General features: G+C 56.3%; 1 protein-coding gene across 1 annotated transcript; it reads right to left on the bottom strand.

The window, feature by feature from the left end:
• Positions 1 to 4,836: 4,836 nt before the first annotated feature.
• NPTXR (neuronal pentraxin receptor) lies at positions 4,837 to 15,462 on the bottom strand. Its single transcript, XM_069002770.1, has 5 exons — positions 14,723 to 15,462; positions 7,787 to 8,009; positions 7,400 to 7,644; positions 6,895 to 7,074; positions 4,837 to 6,513 (listed from the first exon to the last, which is right to left on the bottom strand). The coding sequence occupies exons 1-5, from the start codon at positions 15,293 to 15,295 to the stop codon at positions 6,289 to 6,291; spliced, it is 1,446 nt and encodes a 481-aa protein (XP_068858871.1). The 5' UTR covers positions 15,296 to 15,462; the 3' UTR covers positions 4,837 to 6,288.
• Positions 15,463 to 19,417: the final 3,955 nt, after the last annotated feature.

The raw sequence follows: 19,417 nt of genomic DNA, 5'->3' as shown, positions 1-19,417 counted from the left end.
GGGGAGGAACAATCTAGGCGCTCTCCTGTCCCTGCCAGCTCAGGAGTCCTCTTCCCTAGCATGAAGCTCTGCCCTGTGATTACAGGGAGAACACCTTGTGATCTCTTTAACAGGTTCAGCAGTGGATCCGACCTCCTGGCTGTCCTTTGCCTGACAGAGCAGTGCTGGAGGCAGGGAAGCTGCCTTTGGGTTTGGAAAGACAAAGCTGCAGTGATCATTCATCTTTTCCTTTTCTGTCGCTGCTGGTGGTGACAAAAATGAAGCACTGCTTCCTGTGCTGCTCGTTCTCCTACCATTCCTGCCTCCTGGGCTAATTCCCTCTCCTTCCTCTTTTGGGCCTCTTGCAACGAGGCAGGCACAGAGCTAAAATTGTCAAGAGACAGATAAAAGCTGGGAGATCATCATTTTTTCTTTGCAGACGAGATAATTAGGAAGAGAATCTCTGCGAGGAAGAAGATCTTTCCATCATCATTACTTTATCTCCAGGCAGCTACTCTAATCTCTCCAGGGACACGGCACTTTCAAGCACTGTATTCTTGCTGTGTTTTTTTTAATGCTTTAATCCCTGTGTAATTCACCCACTTTTACTACCAAGCAGCAAGTGAGTGTGAGCTGGTGTGTTTCTGTGCATGTGCCTCTGTGCGTGGGGCAGGGGGGAGCACACTTGTCTGTGTGAGTCCGGGTTGGATTAAACGTGTTTTAGTTCTGATCATTGTGACCCCAGGGAGCGTTTCCCTCGGGGAATGCTGGGACTGCTTGTGAGGATTATTCATCAGTGGCTCCGAGGTGGGAATCTAAGGGAAAATGGCCAAAAAAAGCCTGCAGTGGGCCCAAAGATAGGAAAAACAATGTTTTTGTGATTGTTGTGGGTGATACAGTGGGGCTGCAAGATAGAGATGCCTCCTTAAGAAGGAGAGCATTCTGCTGGCCTGTCTCCATCTACCGTGCCTTAACAAAATGTGAGCAGTTGGTTTCTGGACCCTCAAGTGCAGGGTTTCCAGAGGTTGTCTCTGTATAACTCAGCAAGCCAGTCAGAGCCCTGTTGTGCCAACAAAGGTTGTGTGTACTGGTCCTTTTGCTGCTGGCTCTGACAGCAGAGACAGCACGTCACCTGGTCTTTAGTTTCCAATACCAAGTGATCAGGTGCCCTTCTTAGGTGAAAGCAAATCCAGAACAAGGGTCCAATTCACCCCTGTGGATCTGTAGGGAGATGGAATTGTTGCTTTGCTCCAGCTGCTCATGCCTTATTTGCCACTAATCAGAGGTAGAAACTCTTTCATCCCTTTGTTTTCAGCAGCCACAGTGAAATGCATTGAAACAAAGTGCCATTTGCCTCCTGACATGAGGGCATGTTGTACTCCTTAGCTGAACACAGAAAAGTAACCACTGACTGCAAAATATACATATATGGAATAAATATATTGCCTTGTGCTTTCTTTTAGCCATCTTCATTGACCAGACAGCAGGCTGACTCTTCATCAGGTGGAGGACAGCTTTCTTTTCTTTCTCTCTTTTCTTACCTGCTTCTGGCCAGGTTTTGGGACTTCCCTGTTGTCCCTGTGGGCACAGGCTCTACCATGCCCCATCTCCTCTTATCTTTGTGATAAAGCAGGGAGGCTGGAGCTTGCTGTCCAGCCTGTCAGCCACAGCCCAGGGACTGGGCACCACTCCCACTGCCTTGGGTAGTAACAGAGGGCCAAGGCTGGGGATGTGGGTCACACCGAGGTCCGCCCTGCAGCTGCCCGAGGATGCTGTGGATGCAGCTCTCTGGAGGCAGGAGGAACGCTCAGGATGCCCCGTGGGAATGCTGAAGCCACATTTCACTGGGATCAGAACCCCCACCACGTTGAGCTGAGGGAAGGCAGAGATGAGGATGATGGTGTGCAAGAATGGGTGGCAGCCAGAAGCAGCTCAGCCTCTGTGCCAGAGAACAGCTTGCTTTGGGATAGCTGGATCCCCATGTCTGCTGGGAAACACAGTGCCCCACGTGATGCTGTAGCTACTACCTCTAGTAACGACAGCTACTGTTAGTAAGGTCTGTGCTGCAGCACTGGCAGCCGTGCGGGGGCTGTTGCTGTGCCAGATGCTCCGGAATCATGGCGCGTTCCCTGTGCAAGCACTACACAACTCTTAATGAGCCTTCCTGGCTCTGGGAAGGAGCACAGGAGGCTCCCAGCAGGACAGGGATGTGGAAGGAGGCAATTAGGCAGTGCCCCATTGCTAGGGCAGAGCAGGTAATGGGGGCTTTGGAAGCCGCCTCCTGAGGACAAGTATGGGCTGGCTTGACCTCGTTTGAGGGCACCAGGAGGCTGACACACTGCAGGGAGCCATGACATGCAAACTTTGCTGAGGTCGCAGGTATTGGGGACCACAAGAGATCCCCGAAGCCCATTCTGAGGTCAGGGGTCCCAGGATTGCCCATGTCCCTGGGAGGGCAGAGCCTGAGTGGCCAGTGGTGCCCTCTGGAAAGAGGGGTAGGGCCAGAGGGGTTCAGAAATGTCAGCGTTTTCCTTCCAAACACAATAATTAATAGCCATCAGGCCTGAAGGTTTCCTGTTGCCATGTTTGACTTGGTCTTCTTCACTGCAGGACAAAACCTTTTGGGAGTATGGGGTGGGTGGTATTTGAGTCTGGCTAAGCCCTTGGTAGCAGAAAGCCCTGCAGTGGCGAGTCCTGCAGATTAGGAAAGGAAATGGCAGTCCCTTTCCTCTCCTCAAAGTGTGCTTACAGCCCCTTGGCAGGGAGATAGAGGACAGCACGTGGGTGGCATCCATCACACCTGCCTGTCTCCCACACCATCTCCTCTTGTGCCAGCTCCTGCTGAACTGCCATAGCCCAGCAGTGCCCCTGCCCTGCACTGCCCACCTCTTGGGTGCCCTCCACCTTTTCCCCCCATCCTGGATATCCAGACACAACACAACCAACCAGCTGAAGCACCTACCACAACCACAAAACCTTCTTCTCCGCACCATTGTTAAAAATTTCCTTCTCTTTCCCCCCTCTCCCCGCCAAGGATGACTTTGTTGTTCCTCATCTCTTCTGTGCACAACAGGTTGTTTTCCAACCAGCTGCCCTTAGAGAGACGCAGGGCATCTCCTGAGTGCTCCTGGTTAATTTAGAAGCAAGCAATATGTGTAAGTCATTGTAATTACTCCTTGCAGCCAGCAACACTATTGATTTGTCATCTCCTCTACCTTTTAAGCCCTGTTGCAGGTTTGCAGCTCTTGCAAGGCTCGGCTTACCGAAAAGAAATGGTCTCATCTTGCTCTCCTCCTCCTCAGACAGGCAAGAAGGAGACATTGCTTCCTGCAGAGAGCCAGGGCAGGATGGAGATCAAATATTTATTTCTGCTCTTCATTTGTGTCTCCCAACCAGTTTCTAATCTCTCCATAATGCCTTTGTTTCCTGAACAGCCTTATGTAGAGGAATTTGCTGGAAGCTTTTAAAAGGTTTAGGAAAATTCTATCAAGTTTTCCTATGTGCCCCCAGGTCTGCCTAACTGGCTGTGAATCTCTGGGGGAGAGGAGCTCACCCTGCAGAAGCTGTGCCGCCAGGCTCCCCCCAGTCTCCTCTTCCAGAAGAGACAGATCCACATCCCAGGAACATGGCTGGATGGGGATCATGCCAGCATCATTTGGCAGGGATGAGGAGGGCAGTGCCAAAGGCCCTGATCAAGCATCTTCTGGTGTCCCCTTTGTTTCTGCTTTTCTGGAGAGGATTTACACACAATTTCAACGTGGGCTGGGTTTCCGGGCTCCGGAGGAGATGGGTGTTATGCCAATAGCCTACATCAGCAGCCAGGCTGTTTCCATCCTTGTTCATCCTTTCACATTTCTCCTGCCTTGGCCAGAAGCCCCAAGAGCCCTCTCACAGTGCTTCTGCAGTTTTGATGGGAGGGGCTTCTGGACCAGTTTCCCCTCCATTTAACCTCTGAGTTTATGATCCCAGCAATGTTTTTTGATATTTCTCCCTCTAAAAATGTTGCCCTTCTTAATTATGCTGCTGTTACTTGGGCACACGAGCAGATGTCACCTGTTGAACCCTCTCCTCTCAGTAACGGGGGTGTGAGCCTTCAATTGAAGTACATACTTCTTCTTCAAAAAAAGCCCCCAACTTTGTGGAGAGGTGCTGAAGGTGAGAATGCCAGGCTTTCTTTTATGGCATTAAATAACCTCCAGAAGCAGAAGGGGGGGGGGGCCAGCTCTGACTCAGGGAGGAGATCCCACCAGCATGCCAGCAATGGGGAAAACTCAGTCCTCTGGCTTTGTGCTCTGTTTTCCCCAACTATTGATGAGGCTGTCCCTGTCCTAGGAGGAGCAGGACCCACAGAGGGGCAAAAGCACCATGCAGACCTGGTCACAAATTGTTCTACAATAGGTGCTCCAAGAGCCATGCCTGAACCATTGTGTGCCTAGCTAGATCAGAAACTCATTACTAGTACTTAATTAGATTTATACTCAATGTGAGTTCCTTGCTATCATGCTCTGACCCAGAGGCCACGATTTCTCACTTGCTTCTGCTTCCCTGTTGTCAGGATGGGGGTTCCTCCTCCCCCATCAGAGGTGTTTCCCCAGCCCTCATACCCCACCAGCAGCAGCCTGTACCCCATACTGCTCTGCAGTGGAGTAGATCAAAGGTGGCCAGACTGTGACACCACCCCCCTGCCCCCCCGAGGCAACAATACCAAACCCTTGTGATGATATTCCTGTAATGCCAGAGATGGGCCCGGCCAACTCCCTTCAGTGATGCAACCCTAAGCACCCTGGGGAAGGTCACCTCAGCTTGGGCTGGCCAGTCCCCTCCATCCCCCCAGCAACCTCGCACTCCGCAGGAGGCTCGAACAGAAAACATCACGTTTATTGTTCACCATCAGCTTTACAAAAGAAATGTCCCAACACGGGTGCACGTCAGGGGCCCTTTTCACGAACGTGCATTAGAGAAAGCGCGCGAGCGAGCGAGGGAGAGGGGGCAGCTCCTCCGGGTGCACGAAGGTCACAGTGTTCCCACTTGGCACAAGGGCTGCTCCCCATCCCCACCGTGTCCCCCACCAGTGGCAGAGACCCTGGGCAGGGGGATGCGGGGTGGCAGGGCTGTCCCTTCTGCCAGCTTCGCCTCCCCCAGGGGTGGGGGCAGCTGTCACCCAAAGTGGGACTTGGGGTAGGGGGGAACACTGGAAGCTGAACACTGCATTGAGCAACCATGAGAGCCCCGAAATAACCCTCCCACCCCACCCCCAGACACACACACGTGCACATACACACACTCACATATCGAGATGTTGGTGACCACGCAATGTGGAAACAGCGTATTCTCAGGCACTCCACAGGGAAAACACCAGCCCGCTCTCTCACCCTCCCACTTCCAAGGCCAGTGGCAGCCCTGTTCCTGGCAAGGAGCAGCTAAAGAAGGGGACCGGGGTGGAACCAAGGGCAGTAGCCCAATCCAGTACCAAAAGACTGGGGGATGGATGGCAGGGCTCCTCTGACCACCACCATCCTCTGTCTCTTTTTTTCTTGCTTTTGCTCCCTTGGCAGTGCTGCACTCTTTCCCCCTCGGCCAGCGCTGGGGGAGATGCTTTGCCCCTTTCCCCCCATTCCCTTAGTGGCTGACCCATGCCCCAGCCTGGAGGTGGTGGGGAATGCTCCCTTCCCTCAGCCTCAGAAGCCTGGCTCCCCTCCGGCAGCCCTGCCCAAACAGGCAGCAGAGGCAGGGAAAGGGATGCAGGGGGGTAAGTGCTGTCCCAGTGACTCTCTGCCATTCTCCCTCAGCTTCCCTGGGGCCACATTTAAAAAACCAGGGCAGCAGGAGAAGGATGGGGCTGGAGGTGAGATCCTGGAATGCAGGCTCATAAACCCAGACAGTGAGGTTGCTAGAAATAAATAAGGAAAGGGGATGTGTTCAGGTGATGCCTGTACCCTGGCACCCCACTGAGGCTGGACTGCACTCAAACTAGATGGAGTTCTCCTTCCCACTCTCTGTTAGGTCTGACAAGGTGAGGACCCTCACCGTACCAAGGACGGCTGCAGGTACACTGAGGTCCACCCAAAACAGAAGTGGGGTGAGATGAGACTCAGGAGCCAGCCTGCCAGGAACGAGGACAAGCCACAGCACCAGCACAGGGACAACAGGGAGGCTTCCAGGGGCCCCTCTCCCTCCTGGGGCACCAGCACAGGGGCTCAAGCACTGCCCCAGCAAGGCTTACTGGTCTGTCTGGGAGGGGAGAAAGGGGCTCCCTGCTTTGGGGCTGCCACTGGGCTCCTTGGTGCTGGGGAGAGGGCTGGGGGCCACTCATGCCTTCCTCCCTTCCTCGCAGGCAGCGAAGCCCGCCTTGCTGGCGCCTCCAAAGACCTCCACCGCCTGGTCATCCCACTGGATCACATTCCCTTGGAGGTGGGAGGTGCAGTTAGCCAAGCCCAGGATCTCTGCTGGCGCCAGCATGTGGTCCCACACGCCAAACTGTGCCAGCTCTCCCACGAAGGCCTGTGTGGCATCAAAGCGGCCCCCAAGGGTGTCCTGGGAAAGAGCAGGAGAGGTGATTGGACAGGGATGGAGAGAACATGCATCCACTGGGCAAACAGGGCAAGAGGGAGAGGGAGAGGTTTGGGGAGAAGCAGAGCAAAGTGCTTGATGGCAAGGAGGGGAGGGGATGGATACATGGAAGAGATTCAAGAAGACAAAGCAGGGAGGCCAAAGGGATAGGGAGAGGGAAGAGAAGGCAGTGAGCACACATGGCGAGCCTGGAGGTTGGATGAACAGGCAGGAGAGCCAATGCCCTGCTGAGCATTCCTTCCCACACTGCCCCCTGCCCTCGCCCCATTGAGGGGCTTTTCCCCCCAGCCAGTTCCCACTAGAGCGATGCTAACTGGCAGCTCTGGGTGTCAAACTGGTACATACCTGCTCCTGACCCAGGATGATGACACCCTGGGGCCTGATGGCGTGCCAGGAGGCCAGGTTCTCGCCAGCACCCCGCTGTTCACCATCCTGATACGCCGACCACTTGCCGTCCCGGGTGGTCCATGCCACACAGATGTGGTGCCAGGCCTTGTCCTTCAGACTCAGTGGCAGCTGGGCAACCTTTGAGAGAAGAGCAAGATCCCAGTGCTTGGTAGGACTGCTGGGGGACCCCAGGGTCTCCCCAGCCCCTCACAGAGCAAGCAGTGCACCCCCGTGGTGGTAGCATCCCAAAATCTACAGACAACCAGATGTGCTGCTTATCCCTCTCAAAACTCACCCCAAAGAGCCATCCTCCCCATCCTCCTGCCTCCCACCATAAGCTTAGGGCCCCTTCCTCCCAGCTCCCCCACACCAGTGCCCCCAGGAATATAATTTCCTAGAGTGACTGAAGCAGGGAAGATGAGGGCAGGGTTTTCTCTCCTGCCCCTCCTGTAACTGGGCTGACCTTGTCATTGATGAGTAGCTCCAGAGGGTTGGAGCCCCACTCCAACAGCACGATCTCGTTGGCTTGGCTCTGGACAGAATAGGAGAACGGGGTGCCAATTCCTGCCAGGGCCTTGGACTTCAGCCACATGCAGATGGTGAAGGCATAGAGCTCCGGCAGGCTTTTCTTCATGCGGGCATACATGTAGTTGTTCTGCACTGGGATGGTCACCTTGAAGGCATCAGGAGGGCTGTAGCCCAGTGGTCCTACATAACAAGGATGGGGAGGAGAGAGAAAGGTCAGCACCTCTAACGGGGATGAGGGTGACCTGTCCGGGGGCTCTCCTGGCGATGTACCTCGGGGTAGGAACCCCCCGCCCCACCTCCATCCCCGTCGGGCAGGACTCACCGTGCTCCAGCTCCGTCACCCGGTTCTGGAGGGAGTTCAGCTCCTTCTCGATGTTGTGCTGCTGCTGGCTGCGGTCAGTGCTGGCGGCTTGGCGCTCCTTCTGCAGGGTCAGGATCTTGGAAAGGAGCTGCTCCTCCAGCTGCTCCATCTTGGTGTGGAGGGCATCACGGGCAAGTGCCGGGGCAGTGGGTGCTGAGCCATTGGTGCGGGCTGGCAGCTCCTGCTGCATTTGGTGGCAGACACGATGGAGGGAACAGGAGGGACAAAAGGGAAAATTCAGCACTGTGTCTCTATAAGAGTTTAAATAAGGACATGCCCAGCCTGCAGCACTACAGGTAGTGCTGGGATGACAGTCCCATATCCGCACTGGGGTCTTCTCCAAGAGCCTCCAGCTGACTTTGTACCTCCCCTCTCAGAGCCCCCATTGAGTTCATTACTGCGAAATAAAGCTTTGCTGCTCTTAATGACTTTCTGCTGCTTCAGAGGCAGAGCAAGGATGGGATGTTTGGGTCATCCCTTGGCTCTGCTCCTGCAGGCAGCCTCCCACGAGGAAATGATGCAGGAAGGACCTCAGAGCTCCCGGTCACTCCTGCTGCTCGTGAGGCTGCTTACCTATAGCCAGCACGTTAACATCACTAATGGGGCTGTAATCCTCTTAGCCCAGCTCAGCCAGAGTGTGGGGGTGTGTGCACGTGTGCCAGGTAGCTCTCCATAAGCCAACCTCTCCCAGGCCAACAGGATGCCAGGGAGAAGTGGGACTCGTGCCAGGCTGTTGTGTCTCTAGTCCTCAAGGCACGAACCATCACCTGGGGACATCAAGCCTGTCTTGTCCCATCAGGGTTAACACTCAGACCAAAACTCTTCCCATGGCAAATCCAACACGGCAGCTGGTGAAGATGCTCCCAGCTGCTACTGCACTCTGCAAAGACCCCAGATCCCACCTTACTGAGAGACCCCACCCCAGCTCGAAGAAAAGCAGTCTAGAAAGGAGAAGGTGACCCTTTGCCATTCTCCTGGGGTTTCCCTGTAAATAGGAACCCTCTTCTTCCCCCATGTTCTTAGCGCACTAGTGTCTCTGTCATGGACTCTGAAAGATGACAACCACCTTCTCTGTGTTGCCAGACCTTCCCAGAGGTGCTGGAGCAGCCTTGGAGACCCTTGCCTTGGCTCCTCCAGCACTGAGGGATCTGCATGGCTACTTCAACCCTGGATATTCTCGTGGCTTGTGCTGGCAGAACAAGGGGGATACCATCCCTGTTGATCTGAACAGCCTCCCTCCAGCCTCAGAGCTGGCCTGGAGGTGGTCAGCATGCTCATCTGTGATTGTAGCTTCCTGCTTTTTCTTCTTCCTTACATCCAGCTTCTCCAGGCTGGACAGGACCTGATAATCATGCACACAAAGCTGAAGGGGAGGGAGGCTTGCCTATGTCACTCCTAATCTTTGCTATCCAACATAAACAACAGAGGGAGGGGAAGGCTGGAAGAAAGTCAGGTTTGGCTAGGCAGGATGCAACCTTGGCGGATGGGAACAGCAGGGAGAGGAAAAGCGAGAAGATGGCATTGGTATGAGCACAAATGTACCCACTCTGGGCAGCAACATGCTCAGGCTACAAATAAAACAGAAGTTGTTATGCCCCAAGGTCTGCAAGAGCTGCCAGCAGGGTCTGCCAGGGCAAACCCACAGGTTCTGTGGGGAAAACCAACCTGGAAAAGCAAAACCCATCAAGAAAGGAGAGGTTGTGCTGGGGACATCTGCCAGCCCTGACCTAATGCCAGCTCTCGCTGCCCGCTTGCTCCGGCAGCACTAAGGACGCTCTTGCAGCGAGCAAAACCTCTCTGGGAAGGAAAAAGTGCCCAGCAAAGAGCATCCTACCTTTGGTCTTTGCAAAATGGAGGGATTAGACAATGAGAAAGGGGCTTTAGCTCTTTTACCTTTTTTTTTGGAAGGGATCTTGGGGATCCACTGGATGAAAGGCAGGGTAGAGCTGGCAGGAGGGAAGGGAAGTAGAAAGGTTAATTCTCATCCTCCTGGCAGGGATAATTCCCACCTGAGGCTGCCTGCATTTCTACCCAAGCTGAGCTGGCTGCATTGGCAGAGGCAGCACAGGTGGGATGGTGTTGCCTTTGCCTCTATGGCCACATCCCGTGTGCTCCAAGAGCTTTTCTCATCCTTTCAGGCCGCCTGGCTACAGCGGAGGCTGGCACGCTCCTGTCTGCCGCACGCTTTGATTGCTCGAGCTGCGGGTTTGGAGCCTACGTCCCTGCTTTCATGCACGGCTCCATCTGTTAATGACGAAAAAAGAAAAGGCTGGGAAATTTTGTCACTCTCACTAGCCCCTGATAGCCTGCCCTACATTAGTCAGTAGTGACTGAGTACTTTTTTTTTACCCCCCTCTTCCTCCTGCTTTTCTCCTTGCTGCTATTTTCTTCCCTCTGTAACTTTTCTCCCTATGGCTTTTTCATTTCTCTGACTTCAGAGCGTCTCTTCCTGATGCTTCCCTCTGTGCACATACACAGTGTCTTTCCCCTTTCATTCAATTTCTTCCCCCTTCCTGATTTTTTGTCCATCCAGCCCTCTCTCCAGCTCTTGCTGGTCCTTCCAAGTTGGCAGCCAGAGCCACATGGTCAATTGAACCATTGCTGACCCCATGCTCCTTCTGGAAAGGGATTGTAGCCAGTACACTCATCTGGCAGAGCTTCAGGGCCATCCCAGCAAACACCATCCATATCCCTGCAGCCAGACAATGACTGAAGTCCCTATTTTACCCCATGCAGCCAAGCTGTGCTGGATGATCCCCCTGATGCCAGGCTGGGCTGCATCCCCGAGCCATGATCCCCATCTCTGAGCTGCTGCTCGAGCATCTTTCTCACAAGGCAAATCATTTGCAAAATTATTAATGGTTGATGTGCAGCTGTTATTTACTGGTGACCTTTGGGGAGGAGAGGGGAGGGGAGGGGGGGAAGCGCCTTCTCCCTGGCTGTTCAGCAGGCACCCGGCTTTCCATCTGCCGCCACACAGGCAGCAGGGGAGTGGGCAGCGGGTGTGGGGGAGGCTTGTTCCACGCTTTTTGGCCACCAGAACCGGCAAAAGAGATTGAAAGATGCCAGGTAATATTAATCACGTTGAATGTCAGTGGCTGGCAAGGGGGTGGGGAGGGGGAGGTGGGGGCTGGGGGCTGCGGCAGCCATGCCAGAGTGTGCCACTGGGGCTGGAGCCCTCAGTCAGCAAATACACTTTGATTTACATAAGGAGATCACAGTCTCATTTACTAATGCACTGGCATTAAAATCTGGTAAAATCTGGTAAAATCTGGGCGCTGCTGCTCCCCCTCAGTCACCAGCACACCCTGGCTGCTGGGGCAGGGCAGGCAGGAGCACGGAACATGACCTGCAGGATGCAGCCCCGGCACATGCCAGGGATCATGATGCTCAGCTGGGTGCGTGCACACAGCAGACCCATTCTGTTCCTTGACCCATGAATCCTTCCAGCCTGCACAAAACTCCTCAGTGGCTCCCACCCTGGGATGCTCACTGCTGCAGGACAGCACACCTGCTGCACCGAGGTTTCTTGGACCCTGCCACCTCTTTTAACCCAGGCAGGACCTTGGGGATCATTAAACTCCAACAGGGACTGCATGGAGTAGAAGACAAACAGGGATGCATCAGCCTTTCCCCCTTCCTCACAAGGGAAGGGCTCACTCTTGATCCTGTCCCCCTAAAACCTCGCTCAGGGGGGCCTGGGACTGTCACAATTTGGGTATTTACATCCCCACACTGCTGGAGATGCAGACAGGAGGGAAGCAGCTAGGTCACTACCATTCCCATTCCCTTACCCAAGGGTTCCCTGCCAGCAAACAGGTCACCAGCCACAATGGCACAGCCACGTACCAGGTGAGGAGCAAGCAGGCTGTTGCAATTCCACCAGGTACCCCCAGCCCATCAGGCTGTCCCCACTCCTGCTCTGCTCTCCTGCAAGGGATGATGGGGAGAAGGGGGGCATCTGCATCTCAGCACAGCCCGGGCAGCCAAGGTGATTCTCTCCCTGCTCCCTTTCCATTTGCAGCAATAACCAGAAGCATGGAAAAGGAGCACCTGGGTCTCTTGGCTCTGTGTTCCAAGATGCACCTGAGTGTACAGACATGAGCACGTGCTGAGAGAAAGGGGGGGACCCTCAAAACCAGGATGAAAAAGCCTAACTAGGCTGCTGTGCATGAGGAAAGGATGATCAGTGCCTCGGGTGACGTTAGGAAGAGGTGAGGGAAGATGTGGGAATGCTGTGCTGATGCTAACTCAGCCCCACGGAAATGGCAGGGGACAAAGAGTGAGACCATGGGGGCCCTCCCTGCATCCTCCCCTGGGAAATCCTTCTGCCATGCTGACAAAATTAAGAAACAAATGCCTTAATAGGTTTTTCAGTACACGAATAAATCTTGTTATGCCTTACAGACAGGGCTGAGAGTGCCCAGATTAGATCAGCAATCTTCCACCAGCCCCCTCCCCGCAGTCCCTGCTCTGAAGCATCCAGCTGTAATCCCTGCTGGCAAACCTGCCTGGAGACTCCCTGGGATGCAGCCTTCCCAGAGCAGCTCATGGCATTTTGTGTCAACCCTCTTCTGAGACTAAGCCACCACAGACTTGGCAGCATTTCCTCTCCTTCCCAATGGGTTTTTCAGAGTCTCCAGCACATGGGGGCCACTCCGGGACTGTCCCCATCCAGGTCACCTTTTGGGATGATCATTGCCACCATCCAGGATAGCTGTGGAGGTTGAGAGTGCCTCCCATGTCATGGGGTACCCCAGGAAGGCTCCCAGGGCTGACAGGTAGAGCCATGTGGGACAGAAGAGTGCGGGTACCCCACCATGAAGTTTTAGGTGCCTGCTTCTGGGGGGGGGGGGGGGGGGGCGGTGGGAGGCAATTTGGAGAGGGAGGCCACAGGCAACCATCACTGGATGGCTGAGGTGTGACCAGGAGGCTCAGCTGGCTGGGCTGCAGCCATCACAGGGGTGTGGTGCACACGGGTGACACTTTTCACCAGGCAGGAGCAAGCCCACCTGCAACACAGTGCCCTATTTCCTCACCTGGCAGGGCTCACTGAGCCTCAGGGTGCTGTGTCTCCCCTGCAGAGTATACTTGGGACCCTGAGGCCCCTGGCAACACAAAACTGAACATGTTTTGTCACGTGTCACTTGGCTTCCTCATCAGTGTGTGCATGAGCCTCCTCCCAGCATCATTTTAGGCTCCCCAGACGCGTGCGAGAGCCTGCTCCAGCCCTTGTGAGCTTCACCCTCCTCCTCCACCCCAAACCTCCCACCATCATCAGAGACCCCAGGAGAGGGCCCAGGGCAGCTCACGGGTGGTGCTGCCCCTCGGAGAAGGGGGAGAGCATGGCTCTATGGCCTGATGCTCCACAAGATCTAAACTGATATGCTGGGCACCATCCCACCGTGCATCACCTGGTATATGTGTGCAGGGACTTATTTCCCCGCTTTATTTCTAGGTGAGCATACCTGCTGCATTTTTCCACTGATGGAAAAATCATTTGTTTGGGGCTGCAGGGGGTTTTCTGGGGGGGGATCTGTCCCTCCCTTTGGCTGCATTTGGCTCTGGGCAGCGTGTCAAACAGGCTCCACATCCCACCCTGGCAACTCACAGGTGCTTCCTCTGCTCTTCCAGCTCTTTTCCTTCTTGTGTGCATGTGTTTATTCGCCTTTCTCTGTTTCTATTCCTGTTCATATCTCCATCCATTACAATAACCCTCTCTCCCAGTCTCATTTCTCAGCCTGTGACCTCAGTGGCTCTGAATTTCCTATGCGTTGCCTGCTGCTGCTGTGCCCACGTGGCTGCAGGGAGGGGGGCAGAAGGGCAAAGCTGAGGAGAGGGACCCCTTGGAGTGCTGCATGACCTCCCTCCTAGCTCCACGCTCCAGGGAAGAGTGGAGAGGGCAACAAGGAACTGAACAGGAAGATGAGAACGTTGAGGACTTGCAGGAGGCTCCTTGCAGGTGGCTCTGACACCTGACAGACCTCAGGGAGCAATCCCTGCCTGGAGCAATTCCCACAGGGAGAACAGACAACTCTCCTCTTGCAGCTCATATGTGCCAAAACTATTGCCACAGACATATCCTGCAAAGTCTTCCAAGGGCCATGGGACTGCTGAGCCCATATCAGCCCAAATAAATCAACACTCATCTGCACTCTGTGATGTGCCCCATGACAGGCATCACGGGACAGCCTTTGGTGCCACTGGCTTGTGACTGAGCCAGGGCCGAGCCTGCCCAGCACACGCTGTGCAACTGCTGCAGAGTGGGGACCGGGGGTCTGCATCCCAAATGCCAACAGCCCAGTGCCACAGGAATGGGCACAGTGAATGACTCCAGCTGTGCCCTTCTCTCTCCAGCTCCCGTGGACCATGTGGGAAAAGGGTGCCAGGCTCACAGTGGGTGGCACTGCACTTTACTTTGTGAGACATCCCATTCATAGCCATGGAGGCATCAGATGGGATTTACCTTTTTGCTAAAGGGCAGCATCTGGCCCTGAGCTGCCAACCTGCTCTGGAGGAGTCCTGGGCAGGTGCTATGGGGCAAGCAAGGTACCCTACCTGGGTGCAGACTGGGGGGAAAGTGGGGCAGCCCTGGTGCTTTGGGACTACCCTGCATGGAGGGAAGAGAGGGGGGCTCAAGAGGAGGGCTCCCTTGCCCCTGGGCAGGGAGCTCAGGAAAGAGCGAGGCAAGGACAACCTTCCTGAAGCCTCATGAGGGGGACAAGCTGGTTCGGGGTGCATGTGGCTGCAGGCCTGGGGAATGGCACGTGTGGGAGCATCAGCCCAGGAGCAACATCCCCTGGGAGCATCCCTCACAGACCCCCCAGGAGCATCTTTCCCTGGGAGCATCATCCCCTGCGAGAATCCCTCCCAGATCCCCAGGAGCATCCCTCTCACCTCTATCCGGTCGATTCGGTCCTGGAGGGTGCGGACAGCCTCCTCCAGCTCCCGCACGGCGGGCGGCTCGTCGGGGGGGTGGCCCATGGTGCCGGGGTGCGGAGCGGCGCGGAGCCCGGCGGCGGCGGGGGGCGCGGCGGCGGGGGGGCTCCGCAGGCCGCCCTCGCAGCGGCTGAGCTTGCCGGTGAGCTCCCGGATGGTCTCCTGGTCCATGCGGATCCGCTCCTTCTGCTCCAGCGCCGTGCGGCGCAGCTGGGCCGCCGCGCTCCGCAGCGCCAGCAGCTCCTCGGGGCCGGCGGCGCTGCCGGCGGCGCTGCCGGTGCCGGTGGCCGGGCACTCGGTGCTCAGCGGCGTGCAGACGAAGCGGCTGAAGAGCGGCGGCCCCCCCGGCAGGCGCGGCCCGGCGCTGGCCAGAGCCTCGGCGGGGCCGTGCAGCGCTCCCAGCCCCTTGTCGGCGGCGGGCAGGAGGGCGGCGGCGGCCGAATCATTGTCGGCGGCGGCGGCGGGCGCGGCGGTGCCGGCCGGGTGGACGCTGGCGATGATGCAGATGATGGCCCCCAGGAAAGCCAGCATGCCCGCCGCCAGCAGCACCGCCAGAAACTTCAGGATGGCAGCGGCGTGGGGGGCCCGAGCCCGCGGACGGCGAGAAAACAAAGCGGGCGGGGATGGAGAGGGGGACGGGCGGTCGGAGGGATGGACGGGCAGCCCAGAGGGAGCTGGCGGGGAAGGACGGTACCGGCAGCAGCACCGGCGCCGGGGCCCCGCCGCGCCGCGCCGCGCTTATATGTGCCGGGCGGCGCCGCCCGCACCGCACCGCACCGCCCCCGCCGCCGCCCCCGCCCCGGCCCCGGCCCCGGCCCCGGCCCCGGCCCCGGCCCCGGCCCCGGCCCCGGCCGTGCCCCCGGCCGTGCCCCTCTCAGTGACCCCCCCCTTCCCGCTGAGCACCCTCCCCGGGATGCAAGGGTGACGGTCCGAGCGGTGGGAGGCGAGCGGACAAGGGGACAGGAAGGGGAGGGAGGACACCCCGGGGGCACCCGGGGACGGGGCCAGCCCTGACTCCAGCTCGCTGAAGTCAGCCCGGCGGGAGCCTCTGGCGAGAGGATGCTGCTCCGGCACAGCCCAAGGGAGGATTTTCTCCCTGCGAGATGCCTAGGCTGGAAGTAAAGGGCCCCTTGACACCCCGAGGGTGAGAGCCTCGTCATCAGTCATTCCCCGTGATGGTCTTTAGGGCCTTTTCGTCCTTGCCTTTCTCCTAAAAATTAAACTAGCAAACTTTCTGGCTGTCTTGCTCTCCCACTTCAGACAGAACTGTTGCAGAGAGCTTCCATGGGATGCCTCACCCTCTGCCCCTCACACTCATGTTATCTATTTGGGAAATAAATACGTTTAATCTTGCCCACCATCACTCTAGTCTGAACTGCTCATAAACGAGCTACTTGAGACAATCACTTTCTCCTTGCTCCAACAGAAGCTGTGCCATGCCCTCTCCTGTTCCCCAGGCACACTGGGGCCTTGGCGATGCAGCCCTGCCGAGAAAAGAGGAGCAGAAGAGGGAAAGCGAACAAAATCAATCTCAAACTCTACTCAGTAACAGCAGGAAATCCTTCCTAGCTGGCAGGGAAGCAGAAACATGTGTGTTTAAAACAGCCCCAGTGCTGGGTATGAAACAACGGTAAAAATTACATCTTTCCCTCCAGGCACATTTGAGTGATAGCAAGGGAGCCAGAGCTACAAAGACTCCTCAAATTTGGCTCTGTGAGAGCAGGGAGGGGAATGTTGTTGACAGGGTACAGTCACTCTTTCTCCCCACCGAATGCATTGCACCCCAGCCCCTCAAAACCCTCACCCTGGAGCCAGCAAGACCTGCCTGACTTGTGGTGTTGTAAGGCTGTGGGGAGGAGGAGAGGAAGACAGATGGGGTGTTTCAAGGAAGAGGGAGAGATGAAGGGAATGATGAGGAGGAAAAGTGGAGGTGGACATGGAGCAGGCTGAGCAAGTGGATGTGAAGAAAACCCAAGCAACAGGCATCTGGCCCTGGTGGTGAGGCCAGTGAGCGCTCTGGGAGGGTGAGTGCTTGGTGTGCTGGGACGAGTGGGCACTGGCGTGGGACGGAAACAGAAGCCTGCGCCCCGTGACGTGAAGGGAGCCCACCTGCCTCCAGCCTGTCCCTTGCTAACCGTGGCAGGGGATTGCACCCTGCTGCGTCACCCCCCGCCTGCTGCACGCCCACCCTGGCAGCGGCCAGGCGGGAGTGGATTTGAAAGGAACCCACGTGAGTGCTGGACCAGCCCACCCTACCCCACAGTGTGCAGATCAGGGTGGGAGGGGTATCCTTTTACCTGCAACCCTGAGGAAAAAAATGCCGTATGCTTCTACAAAGCTTCTTGCCAGGGGAAGTGATGCTGTGCTGGGGACTTTGCGCTGTCCTGAACATCCAGATTTCATTACCAAAGGCTGCAGGATCGTGGTGGCAAGGTTTATACCTCTGGCTGATGCCGCTCTGGCCGTGAGGGGGAGGGTGAGCCCCTCTACACCAGCCCGGCCCCACTCCACCAGGCTGGGATGGGGAAGAGTTGGGTAATGCAGCAGGGTAGGGCTCACCGCTCCCACGGTCCCGACCTGTCCCGCAGCAGGGACCACAACTTCTTCCCAGAGACAAAGAGGTGACAAAAATAGATTTTCACAGGGGGTGATGACTCAGACTGGTGAGTAGCCAGAGCAGCCTCCCTGTCCCATGAATAACAATTCGGAGATGCTCGGTGGGCAGCCGGCCCTGCAGGGACGCGATGCTGCTGAAACCCTGCCCTCCTGTGCGTGACAGGGTGGGGGAAGGCAATGTGGGGCTTTGGGAAGCTTTTGGTTCCTGTTTTGGACAGGATTGGTGACAGAAGCTAGATTTAACAAGAGCTCATGGATTCAGCCCAGAGGGACTGGGAGTGAGCAATTAAGGGCTTTTCTTCCATCTAATTAACACCCAAATGGTGTCTGGGGCTAGCAGCTGTCCCCAGGGGGTGGCTGCAGGCAGGGCAAGGCGGGACAAGGGGCCACCCTGCTGTGCCCTCTGGATGAGAGGGACGTTTTGGATGGACTGCTGGCTTGAGGGGAAGGTCACCTGCTGCTCCAAGGCTGCCCTGCATCCAACCCTCCCTGCAGGAACCACGCAGCTCCATCCCGGCCAGCATGAAACCCTGGCCCATTCATGATGCTGAGGCCAGCACGGTGGTGGGGTGAGGGAAGGGGAGAAAACTTTTCCCAGGGGAGGGTAAGCTGATGCCTCTGAGGCGGGGGATTCCCTCCTCCTGGGTTATCATCCAGCTGAGGAGCATCCCTAGGGGCACCCTAAGGAGATGAAAGGGCTCCTCTGCCACTGCCACTCCATGGACTCAGCTCCACCATCTCCTTGGACCAGGAGCCTTCAGTCCATGTTGCCTGGGGATCTGCAGGTTCTACATAGAATGGGAATATTGGCTTCTTTCATTTCCAGGTTTCTCAGCCCTGCAGATGTGACTTGCATCGCCTTGCCCTGGTTACTGGGTCTGCTTGCACCAGTGTGCTGGTGCAGGACCTCATTGGATGTGTCCAGTCAGGCTGGGGTCTGTCTCTCCAGCCTTCCTCCTGCTCCGGAAAGGATGGATGAGAGCTGGCTTCATTTGGTGTTCTCAAATCCAGCCAAAAGTCCACCGGCTTCTGAGCAAAACCAGGATGCAAGGACAAAGGAGGAGGGAGTGCTGGCCTTGTGAGTGTTTCGGCCCATGGCAGAGGCAAAGTGAGCCTGATGGCATGACATGAACGCCACCTTGGCTGTGCTGGCTTTGGCAGGCAGCATTCCCTGCTGCCAGCCATGTCACCACTGGAATAGGCTCTGCTGTAGCTTTCCAAAACTCAGACACTGCAGAAGTATCTCAAGGCAGCAACTCTCTCCAAGGAACACCCAGCTCAGCCCAATCTCTCCCCTCCAGGTGAGACCACACCATACACTCCTGAAGGGCAGCACTGAGGGTGTTTTGGTTGAACCTGTGCCCAGACAGTGCCCTTTCCCAGTATCCAGGTGTGCTGACTTCCTGCCCTTCTCTCCTGCTTGCCTGAAGGGCATCTCTGTCCAAATCCCACTCGCTTTCCCCACCACACCTCCCACCACCAGCACTTCCCCCTGGAAGTTTGGCTGAGCCTTTTTATGCAGCTGCTACACGTTAGAGAGCGATGGGAGTGAATCTGGGGCTTCTAATAGACACAGGGAGAGGATTTTTCACTGTCTTTCTTAGATCAGCTTGTCATAAAGTGCACCTAGGCCCATGCTGTGGAGTTGGGAAAAGCCTAAAGCACTTTTCAGCCACCAAGTGCTAGGTTGTACTCTGATCTAATTTCATTCTTAAAAGAAAAGGATGTGGGAGACCCATGGGAGATTCTCCAAAGCACTTGGGAAGAGGGCATTCAGGTTCCACTTGCTACAGCTTGGCCTTCCCAAATGCTCCCTCTTCCCTTAACATTCCAGAATACACTCTTGTCTTTTGTCAGAGCTTCTCTGTGTCCAGAAAGGTCCAAAGACCAAACCAGGACCAATCCATGGTGCCCAAGAAGGTACCAGGTGCTTGTGTTTGACTGAAGAGCTGATCCGTGCTGGCTGAGGGCAGGCATTTCTGTAACCCTGCTCCCAAGCTCCAGAGTCACAGCCCACCCAAGGAAAACAACAACAGG

Source organism: Aphelocoma coerulescens, chromosome 1A (genome assembly GCF_041296385.1).
Source record: "Aphelocoma coerulescens isolate FSJ_1873_10779 chromosome 1A, UR_Acoe_1.0, whole genome shotgun sequence".
In the NCBI taxonomy this organism is placed as follows: domain Eukaryota; kingdom Metazoa; phylum Chordata; class Aves; order Passeriformes; family Corvidae; genus Aphelocoma; species Aphelocoma coerulescens.
The sequence above is the reverse complement of the archived record's forward strand: the minus strand, read 5'-3'. Positions and strand labels throughout refer to the sequence as shown.